The 15000-nt window shown below is 50.9% G+C and overlaps 6 protein-coding genes and 3 non-coding genes; 4 read left to right on the forward strand and 5 right to left on the reverse strand.

The window, feature by feature from the left end:
- CNAG_00402 (translation initiation factor 4G) overlaps window positions 1-1451 on the reverse strand; it is a 5489-nt gene extending 4038 nt beyond the window's left edge. Inside the window, exons 1-3 of the mRNA XM_012191305.1 lie at window positions 1150-1451; window positions 716-1087; window positions 1-661 (exon numbers count right to left, since the gene is read on the reverse strand). The exon at window positions 1-661 is cut by the window's left edge and continues 28 nt beyond it. Of these exons, the coding sequence (XP_012046695.1) occupies window positions 1-661; window positions 716-986 (932 nt within the window). The 5' untranslated portion in view covers window positions 987-1087; window positions 1150-1451. The remainder of the gene's footprint in view (window positions 662-715; window positions 1088-1149) is intronic.
- Window positions 1452-1578: 127 nt separating this feature from the next.
- Window positions 1579-3870, forward strand: CNAG_00403 (mitochondrial protein). XM_012190908.1 has 2 exons: window positions 1579-2700; window positions 2759-3870. The coding sequence occupies exons 1-2, from the start codon at window positions 1661-1663 to the stop codon at window positions 3450-3452; spliced, it is 1734 nt and encodes a 577-aa protein (XP_012046298.1). The 5' UTR covers window positions 1579-1660; the 3' UTR covers window positions 3453-3870.
- Window positions 2742-3535, reverse strand: CNAG_12055. Its single transcript, XR_001045342.1, has 2 exons — window positions 3344-3535; window positions 2742-3236 (listed from the first exon to the last, which is right to left on the reverse strand). It is a non-coding gene; the product is annotated as a hypothetical RNA (non-coding RNA).
- Window positions 3704-3775, forward strand: CNAG_10010. The gene has a single exon. It is a non-coding gene; the product is annotated as a tRNA-Gly (tRNA).
- CNAG_00404 (RING zinc finger protein) lies at window positions 3845-6442 on the reverse strand. XM_012191306.1 has 3 exons: window positions 4654-6442; window positions 4519-4584; window positions 3845-4436 (listed from the first exon to the last, which is right to left on the reverse strand). Exons 1-3 carry the CDS (start codon window positions 6373-6375, stop codon window positions 4305-4307), a joined length of 1920 nt encoding a protein of 639 aa, XP_012046696.1. The 5' UTR covers window positions 6376-6442; the 3' UTR covers window positions 3845-4304.
- Window positions 6443-6513: 71 nt separating this feature from the next.
- On the forward strand, window positions 6514-9821 carry CNAG_00405 (STE/STE20/YSK protein kinase). The gene is made up of 7 exons (XM_012190909.1): window positions 6514-6613; window positions 6651-6932; window positions 6983-7091; window positions 7152-7723; window positions 7774-7828; window positions 7888-9086; window positions 9211-9821. Exons 1-7 carry the CDS (start codon window positions 6536-6538, stop codon window positions 9667-9669), a joined length of 2754 nt encoding a protein of 917 aa, XP_012046299.1. The 5' UTR covers window positions 6514-6535; the 3' UTR covers window positions 9670-9821.
- On the reverse strand, window positions 9725-12689 carry CNAG_00406 (hypothetical protein). Its single transcript, XM_012191307.1, has 3 exons — window positions 12563-12689; window positions 11263-12516; window positions 9725-11216 (listed from the first exon to the last, which is right to left on the reverse strand). Exons 1-3 carry the CDS (start codon window positions 12601-12603, stop codon window positions 9815-9817), a joined length of 2697 nt encoding a protein of 898 aa, XP_012046697.1. The 5' UTR covers window positions 12604-12689; the 3' UTR covers window positions 9725-9814.
- Window positions 10346-13502, forward strand: CNAG_12056. The gene is made up of 5 exons (XR_001045343.1): window positions 10346-10907; window positions 10954-11831; window positions 11897-12525; window positions 12571-12828; window positions 12878-13502. It is a non-coding gene; the product is annotated as a hypothetical RNA (non-coding RNA).
- CNAG_00407 (glyoxal oxidase) overlaps window positions 12923-15000 on the reverse strand; it is a 3406-nt gene continuing 1328 nt past the window's right edge. The window contains exons 5-8 of the mRNA XM_012191308.1: window positions 14576-14951; window positions 14424-14516; window positions 13858-14374; window positions 12923-13805 (exon numbers count right to left, since the gene is read on the reverse strand). Coding sequence (XP_012046698.1) covers window positions 13548-13805; window positions 13858-14374; window positions 14424-14516; window positions 14576-14951 — 1244 coding nt within the window. The 3' untranslated portion in view covers window positions 12923-13547.

Below are 15000 nucleotides of genomic sequence, written 5' to 3' on the forward strand. Positions count from 1 at the left end.
ATCACTGGATATTGAGGCGCTTGGGGTCCAGGATGCATACCATATTGGCCAGGGCCCATCATGGGACGAGGCATACCCTGAGTGCCCATACCATTAGGTCTCACTGGCGGCTGCTGAGCCCCCATACCTTGTTGTGGGGGACGGAAACCCTGCTGCACATGAAGCGGGGGCATGGGAGAGTATTGCCCATGAGGGATGTTAGGATTCGCCACCGGTGAGCGTGGCTGATTAGGCATTACAATGGGAGGACGCATGGGTGGGCCGCTTGTGAAACTTGGAGAGCCCACCGGCATCTGTCCCTGGAATCCGGGTCCCCCTTGCCCCATTGACTGGCGACGTATATGAGGAATAGGCTGTTGATGCAGCTGTGGGGGTGACATTGCAGGGCGTGATGGAGAAGATCCCAAGGGGACCTGCGCGGGGGCTTTACTAGTAAAAAGAGAATGAACACTGAGCTTTTTCTCTTGTACAGGGCCGATAGGATTGCTAAGGGAGCTGGTTCTTCGAGTCTTCACCACATCAGGATCAGAGTTTCCGTCGGCATCGATCGAGCCAAATGATTTCACTGCATCCGCAAGGTGACCGCCGGTGGTCGAGGGAGCAGCAGGGGACGAAGATAGCGCAGTGTTGGGTGAATCCACTGTCCCGAATGCAATGTTACCTATGTTGAGTAAAGATCAGCTTTTTCGTAGTATTCCCGCCAATAGGAACTTGCCTTTCTTGATGTCGACGCCACCAGGCCCCACTAGTAAGCTATTCTGTCTTGAATGGGCATTTCTTATCGAAATGGCAGTTGAGTTAGATGCGCTTGTTAAGTTTGAGAGGCCCGCTCCATCTTGAGAGGGAGTATTAGCGCCGGACTGATTCTTGGAAGCGGAAGCCGATGAGACGGCAGATGGGGGACCACGCGCCCAGACAGAAGCAATGGAGCCAGAGGCGCTCGTTTTGTTGTCACCGTTGACCGTAGGATTTGTGTTTTGGCTCATTGACGAGGATTGTATGGGAAAGTATGTCTCTGGAAGACAAGGGAGCAGCGGAGTCGAGAAGGAAGCGGATAGACTGTAATTTAGGTGCGGAGAAGGCTGAGCTGAGAACAACCAGCGACTGGCGTTAAATAACAGCGAATGATTGCTCAAACCTCTAACTCACCGACAGGATAATCAAACTATTCACGCTGTGTGTGTGAATATAGGTGGTAAGCCTCTGGAAGGGTAAAAGTAGCCCTTATCCGTTTTCAAATTTGTTCTATAACGCCACGAAGAACGAGTGGTGAGGATGAGAACAAGCTAGAAGGGAACCTCTTGAAATCCCTCTGTGGATTATCGCTGGGACTCTCTTGTATATGGAGTCCGGGGAGGTATCCGGAGCGTGAAGAGGGAAGGAAGAAAAAGAAGAAGAATGTAAGAAGTGTATTCGTCCCACTATTTCATCATCATAGCCCCGGGCCAGCGAGCGGCAACCACCCAGACATCTATTACGAATGCAGCCTCCTATATCCGCTGTTGTTTACGTAATATTATCATGCCGGCTATCATCCTTGCGACTTTCGGCTGCGTCCTTGTTATCTCCAACCGGTCCTGCCACTATTCTCTCCTTCTTCTTCAACGACTCATTATTCTGCCCACCACCGCCCAGCACGACTTGCTATCGCCTCCGTCTCATGCCTCTTCGACTATTCCTGTCTCGCGTTCCACTAAGCCAGCAATTGCCGAGTAAACTTCTGCGTCAACCATCGCTGCGTCGTGCTCAGAGCTCTAGTTCGGATTCACGATCCTCGCATCCCGGGGTGCAACAAAGCTTCGAGGCACTCGCCTCTGACCTCCTCACCACTCCTAGCACACTTTCGTCCTCTGGATTGAAGAGATCTACACCAGAGGCTCCGCGAACATCCATCAAGCCACCTAGTTTGCCCCCAGTCCAACTTAGTCGTAACCCCTATGCTGGACAATATGCGATCTCTGAAGATGACTTGGATGATCCTTTTGAGACAGAAATTGCTGTTGAAGAACCTAAAGGTCTTGCGGTGCCTCCCAGGCGCAGACGCTTAGCTGGGCGGCAGAGCGCGGCAACAGCACGACCACAGAGAATTATCAATCTTTCGCCTCATGATACTGTCTCGGTGTATCCCAGTTTTATCTCTTTAACATCCCACGGTAGGACGGGAGTCATCACCAACGCACGATTACTTGATGCTTGCCACTGCAAGAAATGCAGAGACCCATCTACCCGACAAATGAATACTACTACAGGAGAAGCCGTTCGCGAGTCCAAAATAGCAAGGATCACCAGAGGCAATTCAGTTCGTAAAGGTGGCGTTCGCAAAGACGGACTTGTGGTGAGCTGGGGTGACGGGATGAAGCATATGAGTTTCTTTCCTCTCCACAGATTACGATCGATGTTAGAAAGAGACATGGGCACCGTTTATCGCAGCCCAAGTTTTGTACACCAGACTTGGGACGGGGAATCGCTTTCTCTTACCAATCTAAGATTCCAATACTCGAATCTGTCTGAATCCCTGTTGAAAGTTTTAGAACAGCTCCAGGTGTACGGTATCGTCGTGATAGAAGGCGTACCTACGGACCCTACAGATGATAAGGAATGCATGCTGAGAAAAGTGACCGCTATGATCGGGAAGATTAGAAACACATTCTACGGGGAAACATGGGATGTGAAAAGCATGAAACAGAGCAAGAATATTGCGTAAGTGGAATTGCTTGATTGGCCCTCTCTCACTTCTTGTACTAATGCGTTCATTCAGTTATACCAATCTCAACCTTGGTTTACATATGGATCTTCTTTACTTTTCATCCCCTCCTCGCTTCCAAGCTCTTCACTGCCTCCGTAACAGGGTTGAAGGGGGTAGCTCTTACTTTGTTGACTCTTTTCGCACCGTCTCCGACCTACCACGAGATCAATTCGAATTCCTGCAGAAAATCAATATAACCTATCAATACGACAATGACAATCATTATCTTCGCTATCGTCATCCCATCATCAGTTCTGATTTTGTCCGTGGTCGAGGCAATCGGCATGCCGCCGTTAACTGGAGTCCCCCTTTCCGCGCCGCTGCCGAAGCTTTGGACTTTCCCCAGCATGATTTCGTTGCGGCCGCCAAGCACGAACAAAAAGTGCTTCAAGCTATTGCGGATTTTGAAGAACGCCTAAGCGACCCTCGTTATCGATATGAGTTTACCATGCAAGAAGGGGACCTAGTGCTGTTCGACAACCGAAGAGTCCTGCATGCACGCACGGCGTTCCACGATAAGAAAGATATGGAAGTAGAAGAAGAGGAAGAAGAAAGAATTGAGCAGAAATCGGAGACGGAAACCAACAAGGAACCTACTAGGTGGCTGAAGGGATGTTATTTGGATGGCGAAGCTGTATGGGACAAGTTGGCCACGTTAAGGAAACAGTCTTTGGAAAGGAGAGCGACTTCCACGGTGGTTCAATAAGGACTAGAGATCAAGGTTGGTACAGTATTTTCAGTAAAGCATTGGTATATATGACATTTTCTTTTTTGAATTTTCATTTGCAGATTGAGGGAGGCTGCTGGAAAATAGCAGCAGACAGTGTGGAAATATGAGCTGGACGCGCGGACGATACATCGGAAGAGAATCACGTATAAAAGGTTTTCCTGACATTTTTTTTAATATATTGTAAATCGGGTGTAACCATCAAGTGTTTACATGATTCACTTTGATTTGCGCTAATCGTCTAGTGGTTAGGATGGCTCCCTTCCAAGGAGTCGACCGGCGTTCGAATCGCCGTTGGCGCACATTTTTTTTTCCTTTTTTGTGCTTTTTTTTCTCTCGAATCATCTTTTTTTTTTCTTGTTGAGAACTATGCATAGAGCTATTCAGCTCGTCGTCCTCATCAGCTGTGTAATGTGTGATATCGTTGATGAGGACCCTATGAGAAAGAAAGACTAAATATCCATTCAACAACAAACCCCCAAGATGTCAACAAGAAGAGGGGAAGCGGTATCATCATTCACGATAGCATCAAACTAAGTACAAATAAATAGCCATGACCCAACATACAAAAAGAAAACAATTAAAAGGGATTAGTGTAGCGCAGGGAGAAACTAAAAGCAAAATCTATTATTTGAGCGTTTTACCAGAAAAAAAAGCCGCGTAGCAACAGCATTCAAGTAATAGTCCGACCTATATTCAGTGATCTGCTGGAATAACTGTACAGTTGTAAATTTATGTACAAAAATATAATCACGGATATCTGTGAATCAACAAGCCTCAACAGGCAGAGAGAAAAAGGTAAAAAAAAAAAAGAGACCAAGATTCAACAATTCAGACCTTGTACCAGTACGGGACAGCTTCATCTACAGTCTTGCTGGGGACCATGTTGGTAAGAGCTGCAAGAAGAGCTAGATCGCGTCTGCACATGGGGCAAGAAGAAATCTTGGGGGTATTTAACCATGTCTTTTGTAGTAGGAAAAAAAAAAAGTCGTGAGTTTTTGATTTTCATATCTTGGGTGAGGGAATGACCTCTAGATGGACTCACGCTGAGACAGTCTTTGTGATACATGTGTTTACAAGGGGTAACGGAAATTACTGTGGTGTCCTCGTACTATCTCGAGGTTAGCTACTGGCCTTTTGGAACAAGAGTAGAGGGGTGGGATTCTGGGAAAAGACTTGCCTCATCATGACACACTGAACAGTATTCATCCCTCACCATCCCCTCCCTTTCCCCAAACTCTGCCCAGATAATATTCTCCAACATACCCATCGCCATCCTCCTCTTTTTCCCATCACTTAAATACTTGAGACCTTTTACTGCAGACATTAACGTTTTCTGTACAGTGTTATCGTCCATCTGAGGAGAAAGACGCAACTCTTCCAATGACTGTCGCCGCGGTCGTTGTCTAAAGACTCGTCCAAATGAGGATGCATGCGCGTGCGCGTGAATTAGCTCGATGGGTTCGGCCATACCGGGACCAGAAAACATGGCAATCGGCGGGACAGGTCGAGCGGTAAGAAGGTTGTATACTTCTCGCATGATATCCGGGTTGAGCATCTCGCTGTCACCGTCTTCGTCTTCATCGTCATAATCCTCCTCGTCGTCGTTTCCGTCAAAGTCGCCATCTTCGTCTTCGTCTTCGCCATGGTTGCTGTTGCTGTTGCCATAGGCCCGAAAGACGGATTCTTGGGTAGGAGTGGTTGCGCCTGAATCGCCATCGGCAGCCGGAAGTGCACTTTCCGAGGAAGAAGAGGAGGATGAAGAAGAAGACCGGTTGTCTCGCTCGAGTTCGCCCCACAAGTTGACCTCGGCTGAAGGGGGAGCTGCTACTCGTCCCTCTTGCGGTCCCCGAGGCACGTCGTGGCGTCTCAACGTGTTAGTGTTGGTTTCAAGGGGGAACGAGGGGTTTGCCATTTGTATAGGACGAAGAGATCCGAGTCGTCTACCGACGGTCTCGTTGATATCGCGATTCAGCGCCTGGCGATCACGGCCCCCCATGTGGACCGCCACCGGATTCGGACGGAGGGAAGACGAAGATGAGCGTTGCGAAGGTCTTTCATTATACTCGGTAGGATACTCTGCATCCCAGTACCTGTCGTTTGTCTCTGCATTAAAAGGTTCATCGGGAGTTCTGCCCCACGCTTGGGCCCAAGGACTAGGTCGATTATCGTTCCTCTGAGATGCAAGCATGGCTCTGCGCCGGTCGGTCAGGCGCTCATGAGACCAGCGATCGTTGGGCTCTTCAGAGACGGCAAGCTGATGATGGCGTGAAGATGGAGAGATTATACTTGCTGACGAAGGCGAAGATGGTGAAGATGCGTGGGAGGGGACTATATTATTCATTGGGAAAGCGGGAGGGACATGTTCTGAAGGGACAGCACCAATCGAGCTGCCTCTGGCACTCGACCGAACACGTACATGGTCATCTCTCAGCATTTCGTCTTCAATGTAATCGAGATACGGCGGGACAGGGTTCAGGTGCGGTGGAACGGGGCTAGGAACAAAGTCGGACGGCAATCTGTGGCCGCTGTCGCCCAGTGATCGTCTCTGCATGGAGAGAGATGACGGGCTGCTGTTGGCTGCGGGCGAGGAGGACAGGTTGGAAGAGGTGCGCCGAGCCCGGAGCCGGTTATAGTCTTCCCTGAGCATCTCGTCTTCGGTGTGATCGACAAAGGGAGGGACTGGATTGTAATGCTGGAGATCGTCGTAGAAGCTTCGTCGACCGGGGGACGATGCGCTGCTGGGCGTGAATGCATCCGGGGGCTGGGCGTATGCGGCGGGAGCGGCGGGTGCAGGGCCAAGGGGCGAGCCTGGGGACGGGACCTGGCAGAGAGTGTGCGGGATTGACAGGGCGAGGGGCGGGGTGGCGCGAGGCCCGGCGGCCGGCGATGCTGCCTGCATAGTGGAGTGGGGAGGGAGGAATGGCCGGAGGATGGTTGTATGGGAAGGAAGGAAGGAGGGCTGGTCGGTGGTGGCGGTGGCCCATGCTCGAGCCGGAGATTGCCGACCGAGTAACCGATCGACGATCTCTTCTTCTTGGTTGTTCTTAGCACCACGCACGATGCCCGCCTCGGAAGGGCGCTACCTCGCCGCACTCCCCGCAGAGCACAAAGACGCCGCCCCCGAGTCGCTTTACCAGGTGCGTCCTCCCCCCGCAGCGCAGCTGACAGCCACAGAAACTCGAAATCGTAGGGAAGGGCGCGTACGGCGCAGTGTACAGAGGAAAACACATCGCTACAGGCCACATCGTCGCACTCAAAATCATCAACCTCGACACCGAAGACGACGATGTCGCCGATATACAAAAGGAAATCTCCCTCCTCCAGCAGCTCATGCTCGGAGGCTCAAACTCGGGCGGCCCGCCCCCCAACGTGATCAAGTACTATGGCAGTCTCATGCAGGGCCCGCGCGTCTGGATCATCATGGAGTACGCGGAAGGTGGAAGTATACGAACTCTGGTACGTGTCTGTTCTATGGACGCTTACTGTCTCCTAACACCAAGCAAAAGTCTCGAGCACAACCATTAAAAGAATTGCACATCTGCCTCGTCATCCGTGAAGTCTTGTTGGCCCTCGCGTTTCTTCACAAAAACGGGGTCATTCATCGCGATATCAAAGGTACGTTTGCCTTTTTTTCCTTCTTCTTTTACCTTGCACGTTGCCGACCTCATTATGCAGCCGCCAACATCCTCCTCACCACCCAGCCTCATCGCATTCTACTTTGCGACTTTGGCGTCGCCGCACTCCTTCAATCCTCCACCTCCAAACGGTCCACTTTTGTCGGCACACCTTACTGGATGGCCCCCGAGGTCGTGACCGAAGGCCGCATGTACGATGCCAAGGCCGATATCTGGTCGCTTGGAATCACCTTGCTTGAAATGGCTTACGGTGAGCCGCCCATGTCGGGCCAACCTGCCGCACGGGCCGTCATGCTCCTAGGTGATAAACGCATGCGCGCACCCAGACTCGAAGGCGATCACTGGAGCAAAGAGATGCGCGATTTTGTCGTCGGGTGCTTGAATGAAGAACCCGCGGACCGTCTCTCGGCAGAAGAACTGAGCAAATCGAAATGGATCAAGCAGCAGAGTAAGACTCCCCTCACCGCCATGAACGATTTGATTGCGAGGTACCAGGCGTGGAAAGAGTCGGGTGGGCAGAGGCAGAGTTTGGCAGCCGGTGTAGGTGCTAGTGTCGATGACGATGATGATGATCTCGATGGGCATTCGGCTGATGGAGACTGGGCATTCGACGTAGGTTTTTTTTTTTTTTGGTAACATCTTTAAGCTGATATTAGTACAAGACTGTGCGGTCAAGGGCAAGCATCTTGCTTGACAAGCAACAGTCAGGAGACACTGGCAAGTATTTTCCTTCTCTATCTATATTTGATCACGCCTAACCTCCCTCCCATTCTTAGCCCCTTCACATCTGTCACCACATACAGCCCGTCCTGCGCCTGCGCCTCAATCACTCCGTCGTCTTTTCCACGATGAATCTTCCACGGACCCTGACCCTTTCCAATCTTTTGCCCACCAACAACCTCCAACTCCCCAGACGACAGAGGATAGTAACACCATCAAGCAAACCGGTCGTTTCCCCAGCCCAGACCAGGAAGATCCGCCGCCTCTTGTCGATACCGATTCGCACCCGCCCACACCCAGGAAAAACGAAATGGATGGACAAACTATCCGTCAAGCCAGGCTAGGCCGAGATGGACAATCACCCACACCGCTCATGATCACCACCGACTACTCGCCTTCTTCCAATACCCTATCCGCTACGTCCACCGCCACTTACTATCCCATCGAAACCCCACAAGAACCTACCCCTATCGCTCGCACCGACGCCGGCGTCCCTTCACCGCGTCGCCTTCGAAACAAAATGAGCCTTGATAATCTCTCTCTAACCCCTACAAGCAAAACCCAACTGGCAGCAGAAGAACGGTCCAAGAGTAATGGAGGCATGCGTCGACCAAGCGCAAGTGATGCCCGTGATGGTCTCCGTGGTTTTCAATTCCCACTCATGACCAAATCAGGCCCTGGCCCCCCTGCCACTACCACCATATCTACATCCACATCTACATCCACACCTACATCTACACAACCGCCCACAGCAGGCAGACTTTTCCCACCCCCACTCAACCGAAATCACTCCGCCGCACCCGCTTACCCCCTCGCCGATCCCACCACCACCAACACAACTACCTCACCCACAGGCACCTCTTCCCCCGGCTTCGGCGGTCTGGCTTTCGGTCCCCGACCACCCATGATGCGCCAAGCATCCGTCGCCGTCATGGAAGGTCGCGCCGCCAGTCAATCCCAATCCCAAGCCCAAGCCCATGCATTAGCTCTAACGCTCGCACAGACGCAAGCTCAGCAGCAGCAGCAGCAGCAACAACAAGGATCGACCAGCCCGCCCACACCGAAGAATGCGGTGGCGTTGGGTGTGCCTAGTTCAGTCGGTTTAGGGAGACCGGGTGTATCAGCAACAGCGGCAACAACCAGTGGGTCAGCCGGTGAATCGGCTGGAGGAGGAGGTCAGGCGATGATGATACGGAGTAGAAGTGGGAGTAAAGCGGAAGATGGACATCCCGTTGGTCTAAGGGATCTGTTGAAAGTAGGTTTTCCTTAGTTCTTTTTTTTCCCCAAAATCATTACTCTAGACCATGCGCTGATTCCTTTTTCTGTCTCTACCCCTCTCTCCCTCTCTCCCTCTCTCCGCAAAAATAAACTCAACCCAGCTATCACCCGCCGTACCCGATATGCCAGACCTCCTCCCTCCCTCTCCATCCGTTGCCAACACTCCACATAAATTCTTCCCGTCGCCTTCGCCTTTGGCGCAAACGACTCACGCACATGCCGAACCGCCTTTGGCATCGGCGACAGCAACGGCAACATCCTCATTCCCAACCCTCGCATCGACCCCTATGAGCGCAGCTGCGTCGCAGAGGTCTTTGGTTTCAGCTGGTACAACACCCGCTTCGGCGCCGCCTGGCCTTGCTATCCAACCCGCCGCACTTGCGCCAGTTAATGCCACATTGGGTCCACCCATCCGACCTCTCGATCTGAGCATGTTGGAGTCGGATGACGTCTTTGACGAGTTGGGGAGAATGGTGGATGATATGCAGAGCTGGCTCGGTTGTGTCGAGAGCGGTTTGGAAGACTTATTGGCCGCTGAGGTAGACTCCCAGAATGCTTAAGAGTGTTTTATAGATGCCATGTTGTAAATTAATCTTACTATCTGGAGACATTTTTGTAGAATCCAGCACGTGCATATCATTAACAAAAAAAGACCCAAAAATCATACAATCCGTTTCGCAAAGTATATATTATCATATCGACTTTTTACACACGTCTCGCTCCGGCTCTTTCCTTTTGCCTCGCCTGCAACTCATCTAAACGCGATCGTAGTGCCGCTAGATTACTCCCTGATCCAGGCGGCGCAGAATTCTTGCCAATCCCTCCTGCAAGTACTCGACTAGTAGATGGTCGTGGGAGCGTGCTCCCAACTCGTGATTTGGGTAAGTCGATGGTGGTTGCGGGAGGCTTGGACGATTTTCTCGTGGCATCAATAGCCGACCGAGGAATGGGAAGAGCACGAGATATAGGAAGGGTAGACTGGCGGGTGTCAGCGGAAGCAGGCGCTGAAAGAGCTCTTGATTTGAGGCTGTCTGTACTAGTAGCAGATGATCGAGCACTGGTTACCGAAGGACCCGATGAAAGTTTCGAGGTTTTAGTGATAGCAGTAGCAAGTGTAGAGGTCGCCGGTCGATTTAATCGATTAGCAGCAGATGTGGCATCGCTACCAAATGCCCGCGAAAGCCGCGCCCTAGTCGCCGTCGAGGCAGGCGCATTGGCAGTCGCTGACCTTGCAGTGGGACCGACGCCAGGCAGCGGAAGACCGGCCGGTCTAGATGACGCCGTAACTGATGTTCTGGGAATACGAGCAGCCGTTGTCGAAAGTCCTTCTGTCGTGTGCGATCGAGTAATGGTGCGAGGAGCAGCAATGCTCGGTCGCGAGTTTGGAGCCCGAGAGACTGTCGCGGCAGTTGACACATTACTGGATATCGACCCGGATCGGTTCTTGACTTCGGTTCTGGAAGAAGGTACAATGCTTGCTCTAGGCACGCGTGCAGTAAGAGTGGCCTGTGTATCGCGATTTACGATTCGGGCTGCGCGGGTCTCAGCACGTGCCGCAGTTGTCATCTGCCTGGCAGATGAAGTCGGATTGGCATTAGGCAACGTTGAATGTGTGCTGGTCGACCTAACAATTGGTTGAGGGCGAGGTAAGTCGATACTGTTTTGCGAGGCACTACTAGATATAGGGACACCTCCAGCAGAGAGGGAGATTCGACGGGAGCCAGTTGTGTGAGGAGCCATCTTTCCTCTAACTTTGGGTGCAGATGGTGTCACTGTTGAACTCGAAGAGGTTTTATAGGTACGCGCTACAGATACAGTTCTGGGTGGAGAGCTAAGTCTAGAAGCCGATGCTGCAGCACGTTTATCCGCCTTGACACGCTGAATAATCTCAGCAACTTTGGACAAGCTCTTCGACCGACTAAGAGTAACAGGCTCCTTCTCATGAGCTTGATCCTCATCTACAGTTGAAAGTGTATAACTAGTACGAGACGTCGGTAAAGTGGCCTTGGTAGTTGCCTGAGCTTGGGCAGCGATTTTTGATGGTCTCGCTTGGCGAGGTCGCAGAGTAGCGGGCATCGTCATCGTTTCATCCGCACCCAACATCGTCCTAATACTCATCAATAAAAGGCCTGGTGTATGATTGGAAAACCTACATATCCATTTTGGCAAACATGTCGTCTTCGGCATGCAGTAAATCCACAAAGCTCTCCTCCGTCCCTGAAGCTCTCTTTGGTTTTCCGACTTTAGCCATGAGATCTCTCACGTCCATTGTCCTATCACCATCATGGCCAGTACATCCGGCAGCCGCTCGAGAAGCTGTAGCAGGCGGAATCGTCAGCATGTAGCTAGGTCCTTCATCCAAAGTCTCGCGAGCAATCATCTCCTCGTCACAAAGAAGGTATGCAGTCTTTTGAGGACTAATGGGCAGGAGAGTGCTTTTGTCAAGACCAATCAGCTGTTCTGATTCTTCCTCACCAACAGCCGCAAGACTGTTGCCGGAAGAAGAAGCCGGGAATGTACGCCTTGTTTTGGATGTGGGAAAGCCACGGAGTGCATTGGAGCGAGGAAGTGACTGAGCTTTGACCGACGATGAGCGAGTAGGAGATACTGGCCGAGACTCTGTAGCAGAGTCGTTAGAACCATTGGAAGAGGTGGTCATGGTGGAATCGCTGCCGCACCAAGGTGGCTCGACACGGTGAAGAGCATTAGTGGAGGCAAGAAGGTGGGCCTGCTTCGCAGGCGAAGTCGGCAGGAGTGTAGACTGACCAAGATGCTGAGAGGAGACAGGGTTGATATCTCTTTGTCGTCTCATCATGAACGGGTCGCTGGTAGAACGATTGATGGTGTCTCCCTTTGGTCTGATATCGCTCAACTCAAATTCCAAACTGTCATCCCCTACACTACTGGCGCCGCCGAATAAGGAACATTCCCCGATAAGAGAGATATCTCCCATGTTTGGAAGATGAAATGAGGCCGATAATCTCGGTGCAGGTGCAGCTTGAGGGTTGACCGATTGGTCTGTACAGGTGGAGGCGAAAGAAGACTGGGAGGTTGACTGATCGCAAGTTACTTTTTCGTAGTGTGGGCCGACGTGAAGTGCATCTGGAGAAATGGAACTGTCGCCACCTCCCTCGATAGAGCTGCTCAATATGGTAGGATGATTGGCCATCGGGCCGCCAACTTTGACTGGACTCCCCTGAACCCTCAAACTATCCCTGCTGCCCTTGTCGACTTCCTCTTGGCTTTCCGACGTAGGAAGGTCGGGAGTACTATATTGAGAGATGGAATGAGAGACGATTCCTTCAGGAATATCATCAATCCTCCTTGATCCGTTGGGAGTGTCTGGTAGACGTGGCAGCTGAGGAAGGTATTCGTCAAGGGGAAGGCCATTGAGGCCCAGCATGGCTCTGGAGAGAGTAAGTTTGGTAAGACTTGTTGAGATGGCCAACTTACAGGGATAGCCTGGCCTTCTGATATGTTGTAGGTGGGGACATAGGTAAGCAATACAAGTATTCGGAGCTTCTCCGGAAAAAGTTCTGGAGGGACCAAGATACGTTGCTGTGAGGGAGTTGGTGAAGAGTCAACAAGCCAAAAGACCAAACATCCCAAACATCGCACACAACAAACCAGGCGCGTTTTCGAGGAACGCGTGCCTTATGTTTCTGTTTGAGTAAAATAGGCCTGCGCGTTAAGTTCCTCGTTCTTATGTTTTACCTTACGCAAGTACTTTCTTTCTATCGTTCAAGATGATAACTAAATGTTGATTAGGAGAGTAATCCTCATATACAATAAGCAGAGATATCATTCCCGGACATAATATCTCACATTCGACAAAATGCGTGATATAAAGAAGAAGCAGCAGTATGAAACCCTCTCCCTCTCTATTAATAATAATCGACACGTTCTTATCCAAAATCTCCCCGCCCCGAAGAGAGTATATCTTCTGTCAGTCCATCCGGGCATACCACACAGAAGAACTCTTGGTCTTAACAGGCCGTCATACAGGCGAATAGCAAAGTTTCCATACCATCAACTAGATTGATCGTATGCGTGCTGGACAAAATCCAAGCAACCGGCGTGAACAAGGACTTGTCTCTTTTCGAGGTTCAAGACGAGATGAGTAGTATACCGCGCCAACATTGCTTTCGTAGGTATTATCGGGAACCGCAGGACAGATACGATGCGATGATATTCATATTAGTTTCGGGAGGAAATGTCCCCTTTATGTACAGGACAGATATGAGGTGAACCAATGCAGTGCCAGGTTCAGTTGGAATATGACAGAAAGAATGTAAGATTTGGCTAATTTGGGTAAACAAGAGGAATATCAAAGCAAATCAAAGTCCAATGCGCGATTCGATGATGGTAATTGGGGAAATAATATGTACAGTACACTACAGAACATGACTCATCTATACTGTCGTTAAGAGGCATGACTTTACAAAAGCAAAGCCAGTCCTACAGCCGCAGGACCAAGAACGGTCGCGAGGCTTGCGCGCAGACCAGCTGTCGCGCCAGAATCGACATTTTGCGATGCAGATGTCCCTTGAGACGAACCGGAAGAAGCCGTCGAAGTGCCCGCAGCATTATCTGATGAGCTAGAATTTGTTTGGGCAGGGATAACAGATGTCGCTGGGAGTGTGGCCACTTCGGAAATGGATTGAGTCTCAATCTTCCCAGAGCCAACCATGATTATCTATGGAGAGTCAGTTTCATATATTCAAGGCGCAGGGAACCGATCTACTTACCTTGCCTTGCGAAGGAATCCCGTCAACCACTAAGAAAATCATAGCTGGCCCAGGTTGGAAGATGTTGGCGTTGGGAGGCATCTGACTGACATGCAAGGTAACTTCTCCTGAAGCCTCATCCTTGGTGTAGGTGGAGTTCAATTCGAGGTACCTCTGACCCATGTTCATCGCGTGAGTTGAGAATCCAGTACGGATGACGACAACCTTGGTGTTGTCAGAGTTGGAGGATGAGTTGGAAGGAGTGTAAGACACATTGAAGTATTCTCCACCGTAGCTCAACGAAGAGGGCCAAGAACTAGAAGGCTCAGGGCGCGGCTCATTGTACCAGAGAGGGTACCATTGCTCGACGCTATAGGATGTGGGCCACTTCTCAAAGGTGACGTCCTTGTTAGGGTTGGAGCCAGAGACGAGGATGGATGAGTCTGCAAGAAGGATAGCGGACGAATGGTACATGCGTTCTTGAGTGGTCATGCCGAGACCTTCGCGAGACCATCGGCTGCCAGCAGGGGCGCTGGGGCTATGCGATGTCAGTCATTGGCGTCTGGTAGCTGATAATTAAAGCTTACTCGTAAATTGCGGGCTGATAGAGAGGTTGCTGTCCATAACTTTGTCCAATGGAATAACCTTCGTCACCATATCCCGCGGTTCCCATTGCAACGCTAAATCATGAAGTTAACTTTTATTTTCTCGAAGATCTTGTTGCTGGTTTGGAACGCACCCATTACCCATCCACATTTTACCGTCAGGCATATAGATGAACTGCCCCATGCTCCTTCCTTCAAGCATGTAATCATCATCCTCATATGTGGGCTTTTCGTCCTCGGGACTGATTCTAACACAGGTGTTGTCTGCAGGCACTGCAGTCACGTTGAACTGCGCGCCACCGTCAGAAGAAAGGTTGAAATTGGCAGCGCTACCACCGCAGAAGAGGACAGTAGCAGAATAGCTGTTGGCAGGTGTCAAAGGAAGAAGAGCGGTGGCGGCAGATGCTGGGTAGACACGGACCGCATAGGGCATGTCAGGAAGAGGAGTCTCTTGTTGGGCATCCAAATCATAGAGGATAGTCTTGTAAGCAGCTTGCATGAAGAGCTTGCCTGAATAGGAAAAAATTAGTTCGTATGCGCTTCGTAGCTGTAAAACTTA

This window comes from Cryptococcus neoformans, chromosome 1 (assembly GCF_000149245.1).
Source record: "Cryptococcus neoformans var. grubii H99 chromosome 1, complete sequence".
NCBI classification, from domain to species: domain Eukaryota; kingdom Fungi; phylum Basidiomycota; class Tremellomycetes; order Tremellales; family Cryptococcaceae; genus Cryptococcus; species Cryptococcus neoformans.

What these genes read in the sequence shown, in the direction of transcription:
- CNAG_00403 (XM_012190908.1), top strand. Translation starts at nt 1,661, where the DNA reads ATGCCTCTTCGACTATTCCTGTCTCGCGTTCCACTAAGCCAGCAATTG. An exon ending in AAACAGAGCAAGAATATTGC is followed by an intron (nt 2,701 to 2,758) that starts GTAAGTGGAATT and finishes GCGTTCATTCAG; the next exon opens with TTATACCAATCTCAACCTTG.
- CNAG_00404 (XM_012191306.1), bottom strand. Translation starts at nt 6,375, where the DNA reads ATGCAGGCAGCATCGCCGGCCGCCGGGCCTCGCGCCACCCCGCCCCTC. An exon ending in GTTCAGTGTGTCATGATGAG is followed by an intron (nt 4,585 to 4,653) that starts GCAAGTCTTTTC and finishes ACCTCGAGATAG; the next exon opens with TACGAGGACACCACAGTAAT. An exon ending in ATCACAAAGACTGTCTCAGC is followed by an intron (nt 4,437 to 4,518) that starts GTGAGTCCATCT and finishes CTACTACAAAAG; the next exon opens with ACATGGTTAAATACCCCCAA.
- CNAG_00405 (XM_012190909.1), top strand. Translation starts at nt 6,536, where the DNA reads ATGCCCGCCTCGGAAGGGCGCTACCTCGCCGCACTCCCCGCAGAGCAC. An exon ending in CCCCCGAGTCGCTTTACCAG is followed by an intron (nt 6,614 to 6,650) that starts GTGCGTCCTCCC and finishes TGACAGCCACAG; the next exon opens with AAACTCGAAATCGTAGGGAA. An exon ending in GTCTAAGGGATCTGTTGAAA is followed by an intron (nt 9,087 to 9,210) that starts GTAGGTTTTCCT and finishes AACTCAACCCAG; the next exon opens with CTATCACCCGCCGTACCCGA.
- CNAG_00406 (XM_012191307.1), bottom strand. Translation starts at nt 12,603, where the DNA reads ATGTCCCCACCTACAACATATCAGAAGGCCAGGCTATCCCT. An exon ending in CAGAAGGCCAGGCTATCCCT is followed by an intron (nt 12,517 to 12,562) that starts GTAAGTTGGCCA and finishes TACTCTCTCCAG; the next exon opens with AGCCATGCTGGGCCTCAATG. An exon ending in ATGTTTGCCAAAATGGATAT is followed by an intron (nt 11,217 to 11,262) that starts GTAGGTTTTCCA and finishes GATGAGTATTAG; the next exon opens with GACGATGTTGGGTGCGGATG.